General features: G+C 38.1%; 1 protein-coding gene across 2 annotated transcripts in view; it reads right to left on the reverse strand.

Annotated features, from left to right (window-relative positions):
* The window catches only part of ZRANB1 (zinc finger RANBP2-type containing 1), a 44,732-nt gene extending 33,572 nt beyond the window's left edge, over positions 1 to 11,160 (reverse strand). The window contains exons 1-2 of one of the 2 annotated variants that reach the window (XM_007468728.1): positions 11,016 to 11,160; positions 8,853 to 9,703 (exon numbers count right to left, since the gene is read on the reverse strand). In XM_007468728.1, coding sequence (XP_007468790.1) covers positions 8,853 to 9,703; positions 11,016 to 11,056 — 892 coding nt within the window. In that variant the 5' untranslated portion in view covers positions 11,057 to 11,160. Of the gene's footprint in view, positions 1 to 8,852; positions 10,040 to 11,015 lie in introns of those variants that run through there. The other variant, XM_007468727.1, reaches the window with a different exon arrangement.
* Between the last annotated feature and the right edge of the window lie 8,928 nt (positions 11,161 to 20,088).

A 20,088-nucleotide genomic window follows, 5' to 3' on the forward strand; every position in this document is an offset into this window, starting at 1 on the left:
AGGGAAAATGTGTTTTTAAAACATACAAGGCTGAAATATTTAGGGGCAAAATGTCATGACATCTGTAGCTAGCTCTCAAATAGTTCAGGAAAAACTCATACAGAAAGACAAATAGAGCTCGCAAACGTGGCAAAGTACTAACAATCGGAAAATCTAGGTCAAAAGCATTTGGTGTTCAATGTATTATATTTGTAACTTCTCTACTGGTTTTGAAATTTCTCAGAATGAAAGGCTGATGGGGAACAGCGTGGTTACCTCCACAGATAAGGACTGAAGGTGGAGGGAAGAAAAAGAAACTTGCTTTTCTTTATAAACTCCTTCTATAACTGCTTGATTTTTATAACCCTGTGCATAGTTTAATTAATGTTTAAAGTTAAAGTTACTTTATGGTTAACAGTAAAGGTCTCTGGAGTCTAAATACATCTTTTTATACTTAATATTTAAACGATACTTTTGGATTTCATAATTGTGTTCATTTAATATAGTGCTTTTAAAAAAATGAAAGCCTTTTCTCAATCAATGATGCATATTCAAATGTCACTGTCATACAATCGAGACTCACCACACATATTCCTTTTCTCAGCATTAGGAGGCACATTATTAGTTGGCAGGCCTGTGTAATCAATCATTTCTAAAAGCCAGGAATTATGTCTCAGGCAGACTAAAGGCAACCAGAAGGATACTGCAGGGGCTCTATTTCTGCCACTGCTATCCATTTGCCTTGACACACTCATTCCTGGAAGCTTCTTTCATATCCCAGATGTCAGGAAGCACTTTGAAAAGCCAGACTAAACTGGCCAGGGGGAATAAAATGTGTGTGTATTCTCTACAGATTAGAATCTTACACTGCTGAGAATTCCCACAATTCACTTAAAAACCATGACATAAAATGTTATTTTAAATCCAGAGTTCCAAAAGCACAAGAGGAAATCCTTTGAAACTTGAAAACAGGACAGAATTAGCTGAAGATAATACTCCTTTCACAGTGCTAAAAATAATTCTATTACCTGTAATATCAACTACCTTGGACAGGAAGGACATTCACAACCAAGAATGTGTATGGAGTGAAAAGGCACCGCAGTTTTTATAGCTACACGCACACATCCCATGTAAGAGTATCACACAAAGTTAACCAAGGACATACAAGGCATTGCCAGCATTCTAGCAGCCTACTTTCCTTTTATGGATGCAGTGCCAAAGATTTGCTGCAGGAGTCCACATATATTTTGGATTCTATTAAAAGCTTTTAATAGAATATTTTAACTCAAACCATTTTTTTTTAATGTTTTAAAAAAGTGCAATGGTTTTAAATGTCAAAGACTAAGAAGACTTTTTTCAGGCTCCACATTCATTCATATGTAAAGCAATATATGAAGGGAAAAGGGAGTATCTTGTAGTAGAACAGTCTGGTATCAATATAAAATCAAATTCATAATCAAACAAAATGGCCCAGCATACAACCATAACTTAAAATGAAGCAATTCTACAGGGCAGGAAAAATTCTGAAGATGGAAAATATTGTCCAAGCAGCTAAGGTATACCAAGTATAAGCAAACACAAGTAAAGCAAACAGAACAAATACTAGAGAAATGCCATACTAAAAATCAAGCCCAAATAATGTGGCTTAGCTATGGAATGATGAGAAATATTAGCAAGTGATAGATTACCTTGGGACACAGCAATCAACTTCACATAGGCATACTTATTTAGGTGACTTGGAAAAAAGGACTGAAAACATTAATATTCATAGGCATCAAACATCATTCAAAAGTTCCAGTAACAGTATTCCTTTCAACCACATCAAGCAAGAAAAACTACTGTAAATAAGAAATATATGGTCTTCATCTACTGTTCCTGGCACATACCTCCTAAAACCCTTGTAATTTCCTATATAAGAGCCATAAGGGTGTCTTTTGTTGTAATATTTAGTTTTGTTCTCAGTTCCTAAATAGCTCCAGAATGATAAAGATGAAATAAATAGGAGTCCTTTGTTGCTCATATAGCAAGCCCCCTTCAAGCACCTCTGAGTTTATGTTAATGAGGTTAACTTCTGGAAGACCCCTAAGGATGGAGGCTGGTTACCAGGGGAACAAACCCAGTGATTAGAAGGTTATAACTTTCAGCCCCACACCACCCTCATCTCCTGGGAGGGGAGAGGGGCTTGAGGTTCAAACAATCACCAATGTCCAGTGATTTAATCCATCTTGCTCCCATAAAAATCCCCGACATGGGGTTTGGAGAGCTTCCAGGTTGGTGAACATGTGGAGGTGCTGCTAGAGTAGTGGCCAAGAGAGGACACGGAAAGCTTGCCCTACGCACCTCTTCCACCTGGCTGTTCCTGGGTCATATCCTTTTATAATAAACCAGTAATCTAGTAAGTAAAATGTTTTCCCAGGTTCTGAAAGCTGTTCCACCAAATTATTTGAACCCAAGGAGGTGACTGTGGGAACCTACGATTTATAGCCTATAATCAGAAACACAGCTGACAACCTGGACTAGCAAATGGCACGTGAAGGGGGTAGGGAAGAAGGGAGGCAGTACTGTGGGACTGAGTCCTTAACCTGTGGGATCTGATGCTACTTGCAGGTAGAGTCAGAATTGAGTTAAATTGTAAAATGCCCTGCTGGTGTCTGGAGAATCTGAGAATAGCTTGGTTTGGGAATCTGCCCCCACCCTCCGCCCCACCGACACACACACATACATTTGGTGGCCATTACTGCTATGAATGTAGTGTAAGGCTAGAGACACAAAGGAGTGAGTTTTTACTTACAAACACACCTATATACCACCTTTGTCTAGAAGAGGATAACGACATGGCTACATCACACTGAGTCAGTAAGCCTCTCTGTGCCTCAGCTTCTCCCACTGTATAAAATAACAAAACAATGACTCTTGTTTTGTCACAGAACCAGTGAAGGTTAAGTTAAATTTTTCTGAAATTGTCAAATTAAGATGCTATTTGTAATTTTTTAAATGTTATTTGTATTAATTTCCTATTGCTCCTTCAAACAAATTACTACAAATTTAGTGACTTAAAGCAATACAAATTTTTTATCTTAAAATTTGGGAGAGGTCAGAAGTTCCACATGGGTCTCACTGGGCTAAAATCAAGGTGCACTCCACAGGGAGGCTCTAAGGTAGTTTTGCCTTTTCCAGCTTCTAGAGGTTGCCCACATTCCTTAGCTAAGGGCCCCCACATCACTAAAACCTCTGCTTTTCCACCATCACATCTCATTCTCCCATCTCTCTCCTTTGCTGATTAAGGACCCATATTACACTGGGCCCACCCGGATAATCTGGGATAATCTCTCCATCTCAAGGCCCTTAATTACATCTGCAAAATCCCTTTTGCCAAGTAAAGTAACAAATTCATAGGTTCTGGGGATTAGGATTTAGACATTTTGGGGGGCCGGAGTGCAATATTCTACCTGTCACACTATTTAAATCAGTCATGTAAATCAGAGAAAACCCAAAGGGGGTGGGGAGACGCGCCTACAAGGAAGTCAAGTACTGGGCAAGTAAAAAATACAAATTTGGACACTACCTCATCATTAATATTGTATTTTTCAAGATACCTAATGTTCTGTGTTTTTAGACAAGTCATCAATAAAATACCTCTGTGGAGCAAATAATTTTTAAGGCTAAAGGAGTACTTACTGAACTAGAAAACAAGTTTCTTCTAATTTTTTCTTTACAATAACTTATATGCCCTGAGTTACCTTTAGAGTTAAAAAGTCAGCCACAAAGATATCTGAATAAATGTATAAAATCACCATTGTGTCTTATGTCAAGAATTTCCTTTTCTGTTTTGTTTTGATGTGGTAGTTTTCTTGGTATAAATCAACTTATTATCATTCCAGTATACAGTACTACTATCTCTCAAAAAATAACCTTCTACAACTTTTTCTTCCATTGAAGTTAATTTGATTCTGTTTGGGTTAGTGCACAACACTCTTCATCTGACCAGACACTATATCTCAAAACTAGGAATTTAAAAAGTCATCGTAGAAGATTACACACTGCAACAGATTTTTCTGGATGCAATACTGTGATTTATAGGAAAAATTGTCATTCAGATGACCAAATAAATATGTTTGATCATCCACAATTCCTGGCTCACAGCGTCCCAAAACCCTTAGAATTTCCTGAGTGATAAAAGTAATGGGATAGTAACTGGTTTCTGGTCCTCAGCTCCTGAAAACACTTCAGGGAAGGTGACTTTTGGATCCCACCCCGAGGGTGGGAGCTGGTTGCCAGGGGATTAGAGGGTTGGGACTTTCAGTCCCACCCACTATGCCACCCTGACCTCCAAGGAGGGGAGAGAGGCCAGAGATCGCCAGTGACCAATGATTTAATCAACAATGCCTATGTAATGAGGCCTCCATAAAACCCCAAAAGGACAGGGTCTGGAGAGCTTTCAGGCTGGTGAACACATAGAGATTTGAGGAGAGTGGCACACTTGGAAAGAGCATCATGGGAGCTCCATGCCCTTTCTCCAAACCTTGCCCTCTATACATCTCTTCCATCTAGATGTTCATCTGTATCCTTTATCATACCCTTTTATAATAAACCAGTAACCTAGTAAGTAAACTGTTTCTCTGAGTTTCGTGAGGCGTTCCAGCAAACTAATCAAACCCAAGGCGGGGGGTCGTGGGAACCTCTGATTTATAGCCAATTGGTCACAAGTACAGGTTAACAACCTGGGCTTGTGACTGGCATCTGAAGTGGAGGGAGGTCTTGTGGGGCTGAGCCCTTCACATGTGGAATCTGATTCTCCCTCTGGGTAGACAGTGTCAGAACTGAGCTTAATTCTCGGACACCCTGCTGGTGTCTGAGAATTGCCTGTTGGTATGAGGAAGCTCCCCACCACACAGACACTCAGACACACACACACACACAGACACACAGACAGACAGAAACACACACACAGACACACACACACACACACACACGCTGGAACCGAGCCTGGGAACCCTTTCCACCAGAGGAAGAAAAATAACACTAATACAACCTTAAAAATTTACTTCCTTGAGAAAAACCATCCATATACATGATCTTTTTTTTTTTTTTTGCGGTACGTGGGCCTCTCACTGTTGTGGCCTCTCCCGCTGCGGAGCACGGGCTCTGGACACGCAGGCTCAGAGGCCATGGCTCACGGGCCCAGCCGCTCTGCGGCATGTGGGATCCTCCTGGACCGGGGCACGAACCCGTGTCCCCTGCATCGGCAGGCGGACTCTCAACCACTGCGCCACCAGGGAAGCCCCATATACGTGATTTTTAATACCAATACCAAAGTAAATTGAAAAGAACATTTTAAAATGTGATAAGCCTATACACTGCTAATTTTGGTTAAAATGAAAAAAGTGTTAATGAAACCAAATAAACAAATATCAATACATTCTGACATGTTTAACACCACGCAAGTTTTAGATATTTCTACAGTTATATCTGACACTCTGGAGTGGACACCTATACATAACACTGTATACAGCTTTCCAGTAAGGGGGCCAAAATACAATTGCCATCAATAAACAACTGCCACAAATATTAATTTTCAACAGTTATGAGAAAGGGGGAAACATTAGATCAAATATAACAATATTTTTGTAGACCACATGCAAGAAAAAGTTAATTCTAATGTACTGCCTACGTTTTAAGAATCATATATATTTTTAGACCATCAAAATCTTGCTCAGTAATAAGACTACAATCCTCATGACTTCATTTCAACATGCTTCTTGATAATGAGATTCTGGTTAAGCTCGTAAGTCAGTGATTCTCAACAGGGTATACCACTACATACTGCGGGCCCCCCCAAAGCTTGGGAGCAATGGAGATGTTACTAATTCATATGTTCTCTATAATGCCACTGCCATGGGGCAAACTGAACATTTCAGCATAAAAATTCCAGTTTCAACGTGTACTTGTTATATGAGCAGTAAAACGTTGGACGTTGGACGTCCCCAACTTCCTCTCATCACATAAGATAATGTGACCTATGTGAAACTTATACCCAACAGTCATGTAAAAGATACTTACTTAATACCGTGGAAGCTTTAGCTTTACCCTTCTCAATACTGAATCTTCCTCATTCCCATTTTACCAGGTACAAGGCTGAGGTTGAGATTTTTTTATTTCAATTTCAAATGGGAAAGTCTCACATTTTATACTTAGTATAAATTTTATGCACATTATACATTTTATACTTAGTGTATGTACTTTGGAGATGATTTTTTAAGTATATGTGCTGCCAGAGCAAACACTAAGATAGTTTTCTTAAATGCCTAACATCGATAAACCATAATATACCATATCTAATGAAATCTGGAGAGCAAAAGACAGGTAGAAAGGGAGAAGTAAAGAATACTTTTCAGAGACTTCCCCAACGGTCCAGTGGTTAAGACTCCGCCTTCCACTGCAGGGGGCGCGGGTTCGATCCCTGATCCGGGAACTAGATCCCACATGCCACACAGTGTGGCCAAAAAAACCAAAAAAAAAAAGATTAATTTTCAATACTTGTGGACTTCCGTTAACCCAACACAATGTAAACAACTAAAAGTTTTTAACATATTTCAAGGATATTTACAAATCAGGATATGACTACCCAATAAAGACAGAGCCATAATCTTTCTACAACAGCTGAGAACCATATTATGCAGTGAACAGTCAAAAATATTTGCTGATAGGAAAGACAGAATCCACATTACCAAGAACCAATTACAATCAATCCTTGGCCCTAAGAACCTAGAAACTCTGGAGTATGTGGGAATGAGGATTTAATGACAAAGAAACTGTTTTATAAATGAAATAAGACCAAATTTAATATCGGTCCTACTGGGAGAAGTTTTTGTTCAGCTGTAAGAATGCAAAGAGGTACAAGGATGGTTATCCTAAAGAAGTAGATATAGGTAAAGAAATAAAGGCAGCACCAAGAAGACACAATAGTCACAAAGACAAGAAATAATAGCCATAAAGACAAAGATATATTGATTGGTCTAACGTGTGTGTCAAGGGGAGAAAATAATTCAAAGCAAGAGTTCTTATCATACGATACACTAACTTGAAGAAACAGTGACCCCAAAAGAGGTTAAAAATCACTGCAGTGTAGTTCATTACCATCTATAAATTTACATGTACTATAACACCACCTTGTAGTTAGCATTTACATATTACGCTACTGCCTGCAAAAATAATTTTAAGTGTGTTCCAAAAGGCATACAGGTAATTAAAGGACAATCACACCTAGATACAAAAGATCACATAATGTAAGATTCCATTTATATGGAACATTTAGAATAGGTATATCCACTGAAACAGAAAGCAGACTGGTGATTACCAGGGACTTGGGGGAGGAGAAAATGTGGAGTAACTGTTTAAATGGGTATAGAGTTTCCTTTGGGGTGATGAAAATGTTTCAGAACTAGACAGAGGTGGTGGTTGTACAACACTGTGGATACACTAAATGCCACTGAACTGTTCATTTTCAAAATGATGAATTTTATGTTATGTGAATTTGACCTCAATTTTTAAAAATTCATAATAAATAAAACCCTTTTGTAGCTCCTGGTTTAAAAAAAAAAAAAAAGACATTCACACCATCTGTGGTACCTCAATTTGGGGAGAGAAAAAAATCAATGGGATGTAATGGAACAGCACAGATGGCTGAAGACAGCTCAGTGTGCTTTCATCCCTCGTCCTCAGGACAGGAGAACACTGGAGCTAACAGTTACTAAGTGCCTGCTGTGTCTGGTGTTCAAAAGGGCTCATCAGCTGGGACTTTTTTTTTTTTTTTGGCCAGGACAAAACTAAAATTAAAAAACTGAGATTTCTTGAAATCTACTCTTAGCACTTGCAGGTTCATATAGTTATGTATTCCATATTCTTGGGGCTATATTCAGGGTGATAAACAAAAGAAATTAGTACTGAAAAAATATATATACACAGCTAAGCCATGTTGAAGGCTTAGCTGTTGTTCCACACAGATTTAACTTTAGTAGTTACTCAAAATTTTCTTTACAAAACAATGTCAAAGTAAGCACCCCATCCAAATAATTTAAATCACATAATTCAAATAGCTATAACCTATTCAAAAAAAAAGAGAGGGGGAGGGAAAAAAATACAGAGGAGTCAAGCAACTGCTTCTATGAAGTACATCACAAATAACTAACTCACAAGGTCAATAACTGGAGGAAACCTTACTCTCTCAACACGTCTCTGTCCCTGAACAGCTCTGAGCCAGAGACTGAGACCAATATCCAGAATTTCCTTAGGAAAGCACTAAAACACAAAACACACAAATCATAATTTGAACTATGCAATCAGCTGGCCACGTGAAATCAGTTCCATAAAGTTTGCAAATATTCACTACATGACATTCATGTTAAATTAACATCAGTATTTTCAAGGTCAATATTATGTTTGTTCAACTTCTTGGAGTCACACATTTTTGTGATATTTTTAACATCTGACTAAAGCTTGTATCATCACAAGACGCTCACACTGTTTACAAACGCTCTGAAGCAGCAGCTGGTGTTCCTCAGTCACATCTTGTTACAATAAATAGACTAGCAGTTTTAAACTCCAGGTATACGGTTTACTACTGATATGTAAAAATCTTTGCTATAACTTAAAAGTTTTTCTAATGATGGAAAGACACATGCACAATGAAATGGGAGGCAATTTAAGACAACGTTATGACAAGATCACAAATACAGAGATTCTTATGCATGCATACTGGGAGTATAGCTATCATGCTGAATGAACTAAATACTAAATAATACTGACCTTCCTTATATCTTTCATGTCATTTTTAATACCTTTTCCCATCCCATTCAAGAAATGAAGAAACTTACCCACACAAGCATTGAGGAATAGCCAATCAGTCTTTTTCATCCTGTTTTTAATTTGCTTTAGTTTTTTGAAGTCCACTTCAAGTTCCTCCTTGCTGCCAACAGCACCAGCCAACTCAATCCTCTGAAAATCCATTTTCATCTCAGAGTCCCGTTTCGTAGCTGGCGGTGATCTTCTTTGGCTGTTGCCACTGCTACAGCTTCCTCTCCATCGAGCTCTGTCTTGCTCATTTATTATTGAAGAAGCCTCTTCCGTCTCTGCCAACTCGATTGCTTCAATATTATTAGGTCTGGGATGATCACAAACAACACATTTTTTAGCTTTGGCCCAGTTTTCATATGTGCAAATAGAACAAGTCCAATGCTGGGTCCTTGTGTTCAGTTTATTTCTATCATTGTATTCCTCGCAAGGGTCAACAGAAAAAGCAACTGGTCTTGAGCCAGATCCTGAGGATTGAGGAGATTCTGTGGGACTCCTGGTCCTACGCTGGGATAAACACTGAGTGCATCTGATTGCTCTTGGCCAGTTCAAATATGTGCACATGTGGCATGACCATTTATTCGCATTTTCCATGCTGTACGAAGACTTAACCCTTGGTCTTGCACTAGAGTCTGGACATATCAAAGGACTACTTCCTCCTTCGGTGCCGGAAGGATCCCAGTCTCTACCGACATCACTTGAACCACTTTTAAATGGATCTTCTGTAATAATTGTTCCACTAGGTCTTTGGGCACGACACATAGTACACTTGATTGCAGATGGCCAGTTTTCATACGTACAGTATTCACAAGCCCACTTAATTCCACGTTCTGACATTGTGCACTTCTTGAAGTGAGTTATGTCAGGCAGGAAGCTATAAATAATTAGGACATGGTTATTAAAACAATAACTACATAATCCCACCCCTGAAAACATGCCCAAAATATAAAAGTACCCTTCAACTTATAAAACCTCAATTTCTCAAAAGATGCATGTAACATTTCACACTCAACTACCTTTTCTTAAAATTTCAAGAGAGATACTGGACATAAGTTCCCAAAGAAAAATCGTAGACCTGGGGATTTAATGAAACTGTACTTTGGAATGCAAGAGAAAAGGCAGAAGATAAAGGGAGGTTTATTCTAAGAAGGAATGAGGTTAAATCAGGAATCCTCTAACAGAAATGTTTAATCTCAGCCAGGTCATCACCATCAATTTAGAAAAATAACCAATAGTTAAAAGATTCAAAGGCAAGGGACAGAACACAAACCAAGTGTCTTAAACACATAACCATTCTCAAATTATGAGCAACATAGATTATTATGCTATCTAGGTACAGTACCACAATGTTTGATTCACTAAAGAATTCAGAAAATCAGTCAATTCTATCATTCTTGCTAAGGGAGAAAAGCAGCCTAAACGTGCTAATTATCCACTGCTCTTAATAAGCACAGGTAGGAAAGAAAGATGTTAAGTAGTAATCCTTACAATTAACCAAGTAACACTGTGAAACAGAGATAAAGTTCCTTGATAGCCTATATCCTCAAAATCTTGTTCTGTCTAGAGTGCAGAACATAAAAACTGCACATCACTTATACTTGGGACAATCAACTGATGAAACACCCCTGACATAACAACTAGCATAATCGCTCCAATATAATTTTGAATATTTATACTCAAAATATTCAATATTTAAAATATACTCAAAATTCAATTCATATTAAAAACATATTAACTATTTAAAAGGCTCCTAGGATTCTACACTGGGCTTCCTAACACTGCAATACAATGAAGACTATTATTTAATGACAATCATTTATAAATGAAGCAACTTGCACAGCAAATGTAATAATAATTTTTTTAAATGGCTTGAATTTAGACACTGGCCACTGAAGCCAGCCTCTCCATTTTCTTAAATCCCTTCTCAACTAAATTAGTATCATCCTGCCACCTATTTGTAACCAGAAAAGCGAAAGAAATTCTAGGCAGAGTAATAGAAGCTTCTCCTTCTCATTCTCAGGGATTTTTCCTGAACCTGGAAAGCAAAATCTTTCACTTTATAAGTGTAGTATTATGTCCCTGCTTGCCAAGTCCTCACCCCTTTTATAGTGTAAACTTGGTTAAGAGAACAAATTCACTGTTAAGAGAGGCTACTATTTAATAGCTAAAATAAAAATCACACTTACTAAGATTTTAGTTTCCATGCTATAGCCTCCACCTTGCACATGGTCAGAATAAAAGTACAGCTTATAAATCAGACCAAAGACAAGATTCAGTCGTCATGGTGGCTCAGATTCTGACTTCCTCAGGAGATACTGCAAAAACGTGATAAGTGGTTCTGTATGACTGTGAATAGCTATTCCTGTAAAGGAGACCAAAACTGAATTTCACTTGAAGCCTGTTACTTTATCCAAAAGTATTTATTTTTTTAAAGGCTTTATTTTAATAAATTCTCTATTTTAATCCTACTCATTTATTTTAATAATGGACTACTATATTCAGAATTTTAATTTAACACAGCAATAAAATCAGCTGATTGGGCTGGTCAGTCAAATCAGACATAGGAAAGATACTTTCCCCTAAAACCTTAAACACGTGTGTGCACTATTATTATCATTAATCTTAAATTGGTAGTCCTAATAAATTAATTCCTACTGAATTACTTGTTATTATTGAAGGGGGAAAGGGGGCATAAACCAAGTATATAGAAAAAGCAAAAATATATAGCTTATATTTAACTTTGAAATCTTTTTCTCCTTCAGCAACTTTATTTTCCTCTAACCCAGGTAATTTATATTTATCTGCTTAGATTTTTCACTTTAGCTTGTACATACTGATTAAACACAATCTGACAGCAATCTGAAAGTGTGTTGAAGGGCAAAGACTATAATCATAAAAGCATCCATAAAATGGACAATTGAGATTTAATGGCAACTTTCATATTCATTAGGCAGTTTCTTTCTTTGGTTTCTCAGGAATTAAATATAAATAAATTACTTGCTCATGCTATTGTAAACTAAAATGAGCAAGCAGAAACTTATGACAAAAACAAATGACATAATGAACATATCCAAGGCTATAAGTAATTTCAGTATTTCATTTAAAATATTCACATTCAAAAATTCATGCTTGCTTTGTTAAGTCTTACTTTGATGTAGGCTCAACTAAATAGTTTGTGGCCTTACATTAACCAATCTTCATGGAATTAATGTGCCAGCATAACATACTTAAATGTCCATGTCTGACAAGAAACAAAAAAAGAATAAAGAATCACTGTCATATATGCCTGGTAAATAGGCTACCCCTCCCCAAAATTCAGGGAACTACGCAATACCAAAACCAAGCTCAAGAGTTTTGGGACTTCCCTGGTGGTCCACTGGTTAAGACCATGCGCTTCCAATGCAGGGGGCACGGGTTCGATCTCTGGTGGGGGAACTAAGATCACACATGCTGCGTGGTGCGGCCAAAAAATTAAAAAAGAGTTTTAAGATAAGTGCATTATATTAGATAACAATGCACATGGTACCAACTCTGGGGAATTAAGATGTTGTCTTAGGATTATTGTTTTTTCATAACCAAAAGCTAAAATTCATTGGAGAGGATTATCTGATAGAGTCATCTGTACCTGTGGTAACAGTAAATGGAATGGAAGAGTAAAGATAACATCAGTCCAACTATGTGATTTTGCATTATTGAGGTGAAATTAACACTGAGTACACTTTTTCTACCAGATGTCAAAAAGAACATGAAATAATTTTTAATAGCAGACAGCTTTGAGAGTTAATACTGTGCATTGAAATAAAACAATTACTAAATATCTTTCAAGTTAACATATATTCATATACCCAAGTAAATTTAATTTACAAGTCTACTTCTGCATAAAATACAGATTTCCAAATTCTAGCCAGTGAATCATACTTCAATTAATCGGTACACAAAGCAACAATAAAATCTGTATAATGTGGATTTTCTTTAAGCAGAGCTAGACACAAGCGCTACTCTTAAAACAAATATTCCTTGGTTCAAATGCAGTATCAGCAGTTCGCATCTTGTGGACCAAAGAGTCCATGAATCTATTTATACATCAACCTCTACCTGTAGACAGACTGAATAATGTCTCCAAGTATAGCAACCATTTTCTAGTATTAAATTCATAACTGCTTTTGATTATATACTTCCCAGTTCAAACAATAATAAAAGCATGAGCATTGTGATGTACGGGTTAATGGCTAGGGAAAGGGAGGGGCTCATAACTGAACATTTTTTATACTGTCATGCTTAGTAGTGAATTAATTAGACCATATTTGTGAAGCATTACTAAACAATGTAGAATAAATATACCTATTTTGAAGTCAATTACTCAAAATTGTAGCTACACTACAAATTCCCCCAACCACCTACTAAAACCCCATGAGAGAGAACTAGAGAAGTGAAATGATCCTCACCAAGCACAGACTCCTTGAGAAACAAACTGAGAGAAGTTCGGTTGTCAGTTAGTGTCAAATGATGAGCAGTTATCCAAAGGAAGGACTGACAGTCTTTCGGTTTTATATTAGCTTTATTAATATTAAGTCTATATTTAGTAATATATTAATTTATTAATATAAATTGTTGATATAAATATTAATTAACATACATCTGTGAAGACTTAAAAATGCTCAGAAAGCATTTTAGGGGACTAAAGATGAAAGCTAAAACTAGAAGCGGGACTTCCCTGGTGGCACAGTGGTTAAGAATCCGCCTGCCAATGCAAGGGACACGGGTTCGAGCCCTGGTCCGGGAAGATCCCACATGCTGCAGAGCAACTAAGCCCGTGCCCCACAACTACTGAGCCTGCGCTCTAGAGCCCGTGAGCCATAACTACTGAGCCCACGTGCCACAACTACTGAAGCCCACACGCCTACAGCCCGTGCTCCGCAAGGAGAGAAGCCACCGCAATGAGAAGCCCATGCACCGCGACGAAGAGTAGCCCCCGCTGGCCGCAACTAGAGAAGGCCCACGTGCAGCAACAAAGACCCAATGCAGCCAAAAATAAATAAATAAAATAAATAAATTTATTTTTTTAAAAAAGAGCTAAAACTAGAAGCACTGGTGAACCCTCCATCTACAAATCTCACCTCATTTCCGGGCTCCAATATCTTGTCACATCCTATATTAAAATCCTCTTATCTTCCTCTCACAACAAACCCCTAGCCTGACTTCTCTCTCCAGTTTCCGTTAAGGACATCACTAATACTACTGCACCCAGCATAGAAACTCAGACTTATCTTGAATTCTGCCTTCTCCCCATAGATTCTTTCTAGTGGTTTCTGTCCAAACAGTCCTTTCCTTTCCATTTCAGCTGCCATCAACGCTTTCGCAGTTCAGGTCAGAACTACTATAATAGCCTCCTAAGCGCCTTCCCTTTCTAAATCCATCCAGCTCACTGTTACCAAAATAATCCTCCCAATAACAAGTCCCTCTTTCTGAAGCTCTTCTGTAACAGTATAAACTCTCAACTCCTTACCAGAATACAAACACACCACACACACCCCAGACTCATTCAGGTACCACCATCCCTCCACAATACACACGTGAAGGCACTACCTTAGAAAAACAAGCACAACAGACACACACTCAGTTCTGGCTAATCCTACCCATCCTTTAAGGTTCAGTTCTAATCTCATCTCTCTCATAAAGTTTTTTCAAATCATTTCAAGTACACTCCAAGCAACCACACTTCTATCGACATTTGGCACCTACTGTATGTCTTCCTGGGGCTAGTTCCTGGAACACTGACTTGTGTGTCTTCCCCATATCATTTCCTCCCCTCAATTTTCAATCAGATAGCCAAGCTTTCAAAAACTTTGGCTCAAGGATTTCCCTGGTGGCACAGTGGTTGAGAATCAGCCTGCCAATGCAGGGGAAAACAGGTTCGAGCCCTGGTCCGGGAAGATTCCACGTGCCGCGGAGCAACTAAGCCCGTGCGCCACAACTACTGAGCCCAACACACCACAACGACTGAAGGCCACGCACCTACAGGCCGCATGCCTACAGCCCGTGCTCCGCAACAAGAGAAGCCACCGCAATGAGAAGTCTACACACCGCAACGAAGAGTAGCCCCCACTCGCCACAACTAGAGAAAGTTCATGTGCAGCAACGAAGACCCAACAGCCATAAATAAATAAATACACACATACATACATACATACATATCTACTTTGGCTCAGGGATTCTAGTGGCATGGAATGTGGACCAGCCCTATGTTGAGTGACCTGAACAAAGAAAGGAGTGGAGCTTTTGAGCAATTTCAAGAAAAGGGAGAAATTCTAGAGGATGGGATCCACTCCTGTGGTAAGACCTTGGTACAAAGTGTCTGCCTCTAACACCTAGGTACCAAGCCAAGGCATGCATGAGCTGGTTAACTCTTCAAGTCCTGTGGTGTTAAGGGCACAAGTGCACAAACCTTTGTGATCATTAAAAGTCCTAAATCTTTGTGAAATTATGTATACATGATTAAGAATCAGTGAGACCCAAAAATATGGTGACCTTCCTCCCATACAGAGATCACTGTTATCTATGTCATCTGCATCTAATGAGATTTGCTAAGAAGGCCCCTTCCAAGGAATGTGTGGACAAACTAGACAAAATTAATCTGGTTAAAATAATAGCTAAAATAATAACAGTTAAATAACACCTGTCATGGTGACCTTGGCCTTACTGGCACTATGCCTTAATTAACTAAGGCAATTACCAGTACAACCAGTACATCTAACTTCATTCCACCAAACCTAAGTCCTTAAAATATAACAAAAAGTTCAAAGTTTACATTTCAATAAGTCAACATGGTGTTAATTAGGAAAACTAATAACAGCTACAATGCTAATGGTTTTTCTTTAAACCGCTGGATAATCAGTAATCCACTGATTAGAATGGAAGAAGATATATAGACACAAAATTAACTTACAGTGTGTCAAATCTTACACAAAACAATAGTAATGCTCCTTTTTAAAAATATATCTTCTGGTCATTTCTGGAGGAATTCTACCTCTTTACATACTAGGGCTTTATCTGTAATTTTCATCAACTTCCTCTGTACTCTCCAGTTCCTAGACAGTAACTAGGAAGGAAGGAGGAGTAACAGATAGATACACAGATAGATAGATCCATCTTGAACTACTGTAGAACCCATCTTAGCATGATTCCTTTACACAGTTTCAGAGACATCACAGGTCAATCACGTACCCCAAATTATAGTCCCAAACAAAACTAATTTAACGTTAACAACCTATGACAAGTTACTGAAGGTCTACTACGCACTCAGAAACGTGGAGAGATATAACCACGTAGATAAAATACTGTCCTTGTACTCAGGACACCTGCAATTTAAGTAGATGAAAGATGACTACGGCTTTCTTAAACGTACATGGAAATGGAGAGATTATCTCCAAGACTGCATATAAAGCCAGCATTTAAAATACAATAAAACAACTTTCGCAAAAGCTGTGAACATGCTACTTCATTCAGAATTTGATTTCTTTTATCATCGTATCTATTCTCTGTTCACACTGAACAAATGAGTCCCAATTAACAATATCCACAGGAACAACCAACAGTCACTACTAAACCTAGTCCAACTAAAGGCCACCTTTTTAACCTTTTTTAATTTAAATAATCAGTGAGTTCTAATACAAAAGAAAGAAAACGAGTTGAAAAGCAGGCACAAACGAATGAAATATTCCAAGGCAAAACCAACTCAGAGCTACTCTCTTGTCCAAAAACATCTTGTTCCCAACGCCTCGACCCTGTTCAAATTTCTTTGTCATTTTCCCTAACATCTAATCCCCTAAAGTTAGTGGAATTAAAACACTTATTTTACAAAGACAAATTATTTACAAGCGTTACTTATTAATAGTATGAAGTCATTCAATTAGATTACTTTTTTCACAACTCCTACTGTAATGAATAACAGGAGAGTAGGGTGGGGATTTTGTGAGTTGGATTTTCATTGCAGAGAAACCATTACCCAACCATTAGAGATGGATGTATGTCCAGGCCAACTGTCTACTTCACATCTTTGCCAGGGTCAGCCTCATCCAACTAAGAAAAGAAAATAGCTAACGCTTAAGCGTGTACTGTGTGCCAGACACTATTCTAAGCACTGTACCTATACATCAGGTAATCTAATCTTCAGAACCCTATGAAACAGGTACTACTATTATCTCCAATTTTAAAGACTGGAAACAGGAAAAGAGAAGTTGAGTAACTTGCCCAAAGTCACAAAGCTACTAAGTGGCAGAGCCAAGATTTGAACCTGGGCATTCTGGCTCCAAAGTCTGTAGCAGACAGACAATGTAATAAAAATACATTTATACTGCAGCCCATAGTCACTTATTCCCACTATCCAGAATTTGGACAATTAATAAACTGCATGTAGTGCCTCACTAAACAGTCTTTCCTAGATAACCAATAACATACAATATCTAAACAAGCAAACTGAAAAAAATAAAAAACTTGTTCACACCCGTTTTGCTCACATTTTAGCTTTTCAAAATTACAGAGAATCTTCCCAAAGCTTATCTAGATTGAGAACTACTGCAAAATGCCTAAGAAGTTAAGTAAGCAGGACCTAAAAAGTTATTTATAAAACAATATATACTAAATTTTCCATGTAAAATTGAATGGAAAAAAAAAAACACCAATCTGAGGTACTTATCACGACTTTAGACTATAAAATGCCTTAAGTATTTTTTATTTTGGAGGCAATCCCTGGGGAAGAAAATATTATTAATAAAAGTCAGCCTGACTTCTCTTAAACCAATACACTAATCCAGATTACTAAAGAAACCACTGTACGTCAATTAAAATAATAAAGCCCGGGGGCTTCCCTGGTGGCGCAGTGGTTGAAAGTCCGCCTGCTGATGCAGGGGACGCGGGTTCGTGCCCCGGTCCGGGAAGATCCCACATGCCGTGGAGCGGCTGGGCCCGTGAGCCGGGGCCGCTGGGCCTGCGCATCCGGAGCCTGTGCTCCGCAACGGGAGAAGCCACAACGGTGAGAGGCCCCCGTACCGCTAAAAAAAAAAAAATATATATATATATATATATAATAATAAAGCCCTCCATTTGCATTGAGACAATTGAAAAAGGGAAAAGTCTCCCCAAATGACAAGTGTGTATTAATCACACTACCTGTACATGACCTTGTGTTAAAGAAAAGCAAAGAATGACTATCTGTGAGATAGTTAATAAATCATTTTTATCTCTAAGAGCTTCCATTTTCCCATCTGTGAAAAAATAAATGAGTTAAACATGATGATCTCCACAATCTCCAAAGTCTCACATTCTTCTATGTAAGGACTCACTTTAGGGGGGACGATAAATTGGGAGGTTGGGATTTATATATAAAACAGATAATAAGAACCTACTGTATAGCACAGGGAACTCTACTCAATACTCTTCAATGGCATACATGGGAAAAGAATCTAAAAGAGAGTGGATATATGCATAATTGATTCACTTTGCTGTACACCTGAAACTGACACAACATTGCAAATCTACTCCAATAAAAATTTTTAAAAAAAGACTCACTTTAAAATCTTGTTTATTCAATTTATTTTGCAAATACTCTATTTCCAAAGTTAATTAAAACATTTTTTAACTTTTCCCTGCTCCATCTGTGACAAGTGACAAGCTCAAATTTTAAAATATATACTTAATATTAATGATCACTTAATGTATCTAAGCAGTAACAAAATCCTATTTCTAACACAAAGCTGTATCATACATCCATACATCATACCACCTATGAATTATTTGTGCCAAATAATAGTAACAGTTATCAAACCTGAATGTGATCAAGCTTCTAGATCTAACTACCAGTTTACAGGATCGCAGGGGATAGAGGAACAAACCGATTTCCGTGGAGATGCAATCAGCAAATTCCTACGGGTGTGTGTATATTAAAACTTATATACATGTTAAAAATTAATTTGAACACTGATTTGATATTAAGAAGTTATTAAAATGTTAAGGTATGATTAACAGTATGGTACCTATTTTTCTAAAAGAGTACTTTTCCCTTAAGAGACACATACTGAATTATTTACAATGTTATAAAATGGCTTGAATTTGCTTTAAAATAATCCACTGGGAAGAAGCAAGAAGAATATAAATGAAACAAGACTGGCCATATGTTATTAACTGGGTGACGGATACATGAGAATTCATTCTCCTAGTCTCTCTATATGTATATATGTTTGGAATTTTTCATAATGAAAAGTTTTAAAAACCTATCAAGAAGGTAACAAATGCTATTATACACTAAGAATTAAGGCTTAGATTGCTAAGACTAGAAAAGGAGCAAGAAGCAGTATACTGTATATTGTTTAACAGTGCTACTCAAAACTTGGTCCAGGGCCCTGCGATATTCTACAAACTGTTTACTAGTCTGTAGAGGAACTGAGAGCAAGCATTTACAAACTTTTATAGCAATTTTACAGAATAATTTTATGATTGCTGAAACTACAGCAGCGAGGCGGAATCTGTTCGGAAAAGCAGGCAAGTTTCTCCGTGTTACATGGAAACAACAATGGACACCCCAGAAGGACGTTCAATACCCAAAGCAGCAGCCAATGATATATATCTGAGGAGAATGTCACACAGAAAATGAAATAAAATCAAGGGATCCAATCTGTTGCAGAGAATGTGGATACAGAATAATGTACAAGAAAAGGACTAGGGCTTCCCTGGTGGCACAGTGGTTGAGAGTCCGCCTGCCGATGCAGGGGACACGGGTTCGTGCCCCGGTCCAGGAGGATCCCACATGCCGCGGAGCGGCTCGGCCCGTGAGCCATGGCCGCTGAGCCTGCGCGTCCGGAGCCTGTGCTCCGCAATGGGAGAGGCCACAGCAGTGAGGCCCGCGTACCGCAAAAAAAAATACAAACACACACTAAAAACCAATATCCTTTTTTCATTACTAGGCAAAATTAAAAAACTGTCATGAGAAAAATTCCTACGGGAAAGTTTCAAGCACCTTAAAAAAAAAAAAAATCTGTCTTTTCAATGTCTCTCATGAACACAGAGGCAAAAAACCCTCAACAAAATATTAGCAAATCAAATCCAACGATGTATAAAAAGAATTCTACACCACAACCAAGTGGGGTTTATTCTAGATATGCAAGGCTAAGGCTAGTTCAATGTTCAAAAATCAATTAACATAAACCATCCTGGGCTTCCCTGGTGGCGCAGTGGTCGAGAGTCCGCCTGCCAATGCAGGGGACA

The sequence above is a fragment of the Lipotes vexillifer genome, unplaced genomic scaffold (genome assembly GCF_000442215.2).
Source record: "Lipotes vexillifer unplaced genomic scaffold, Lipotes_vexillifer_v1.1 scaffold741, whole genome shotgun sequence".
In the NCBI taxonomy this organism is placed as follows: Eukaryota; Metazoa; Chordata; class Mammalia; order Artiodactyla; family Lipotidae; genus Lipotes; species Lipotes vexillifer.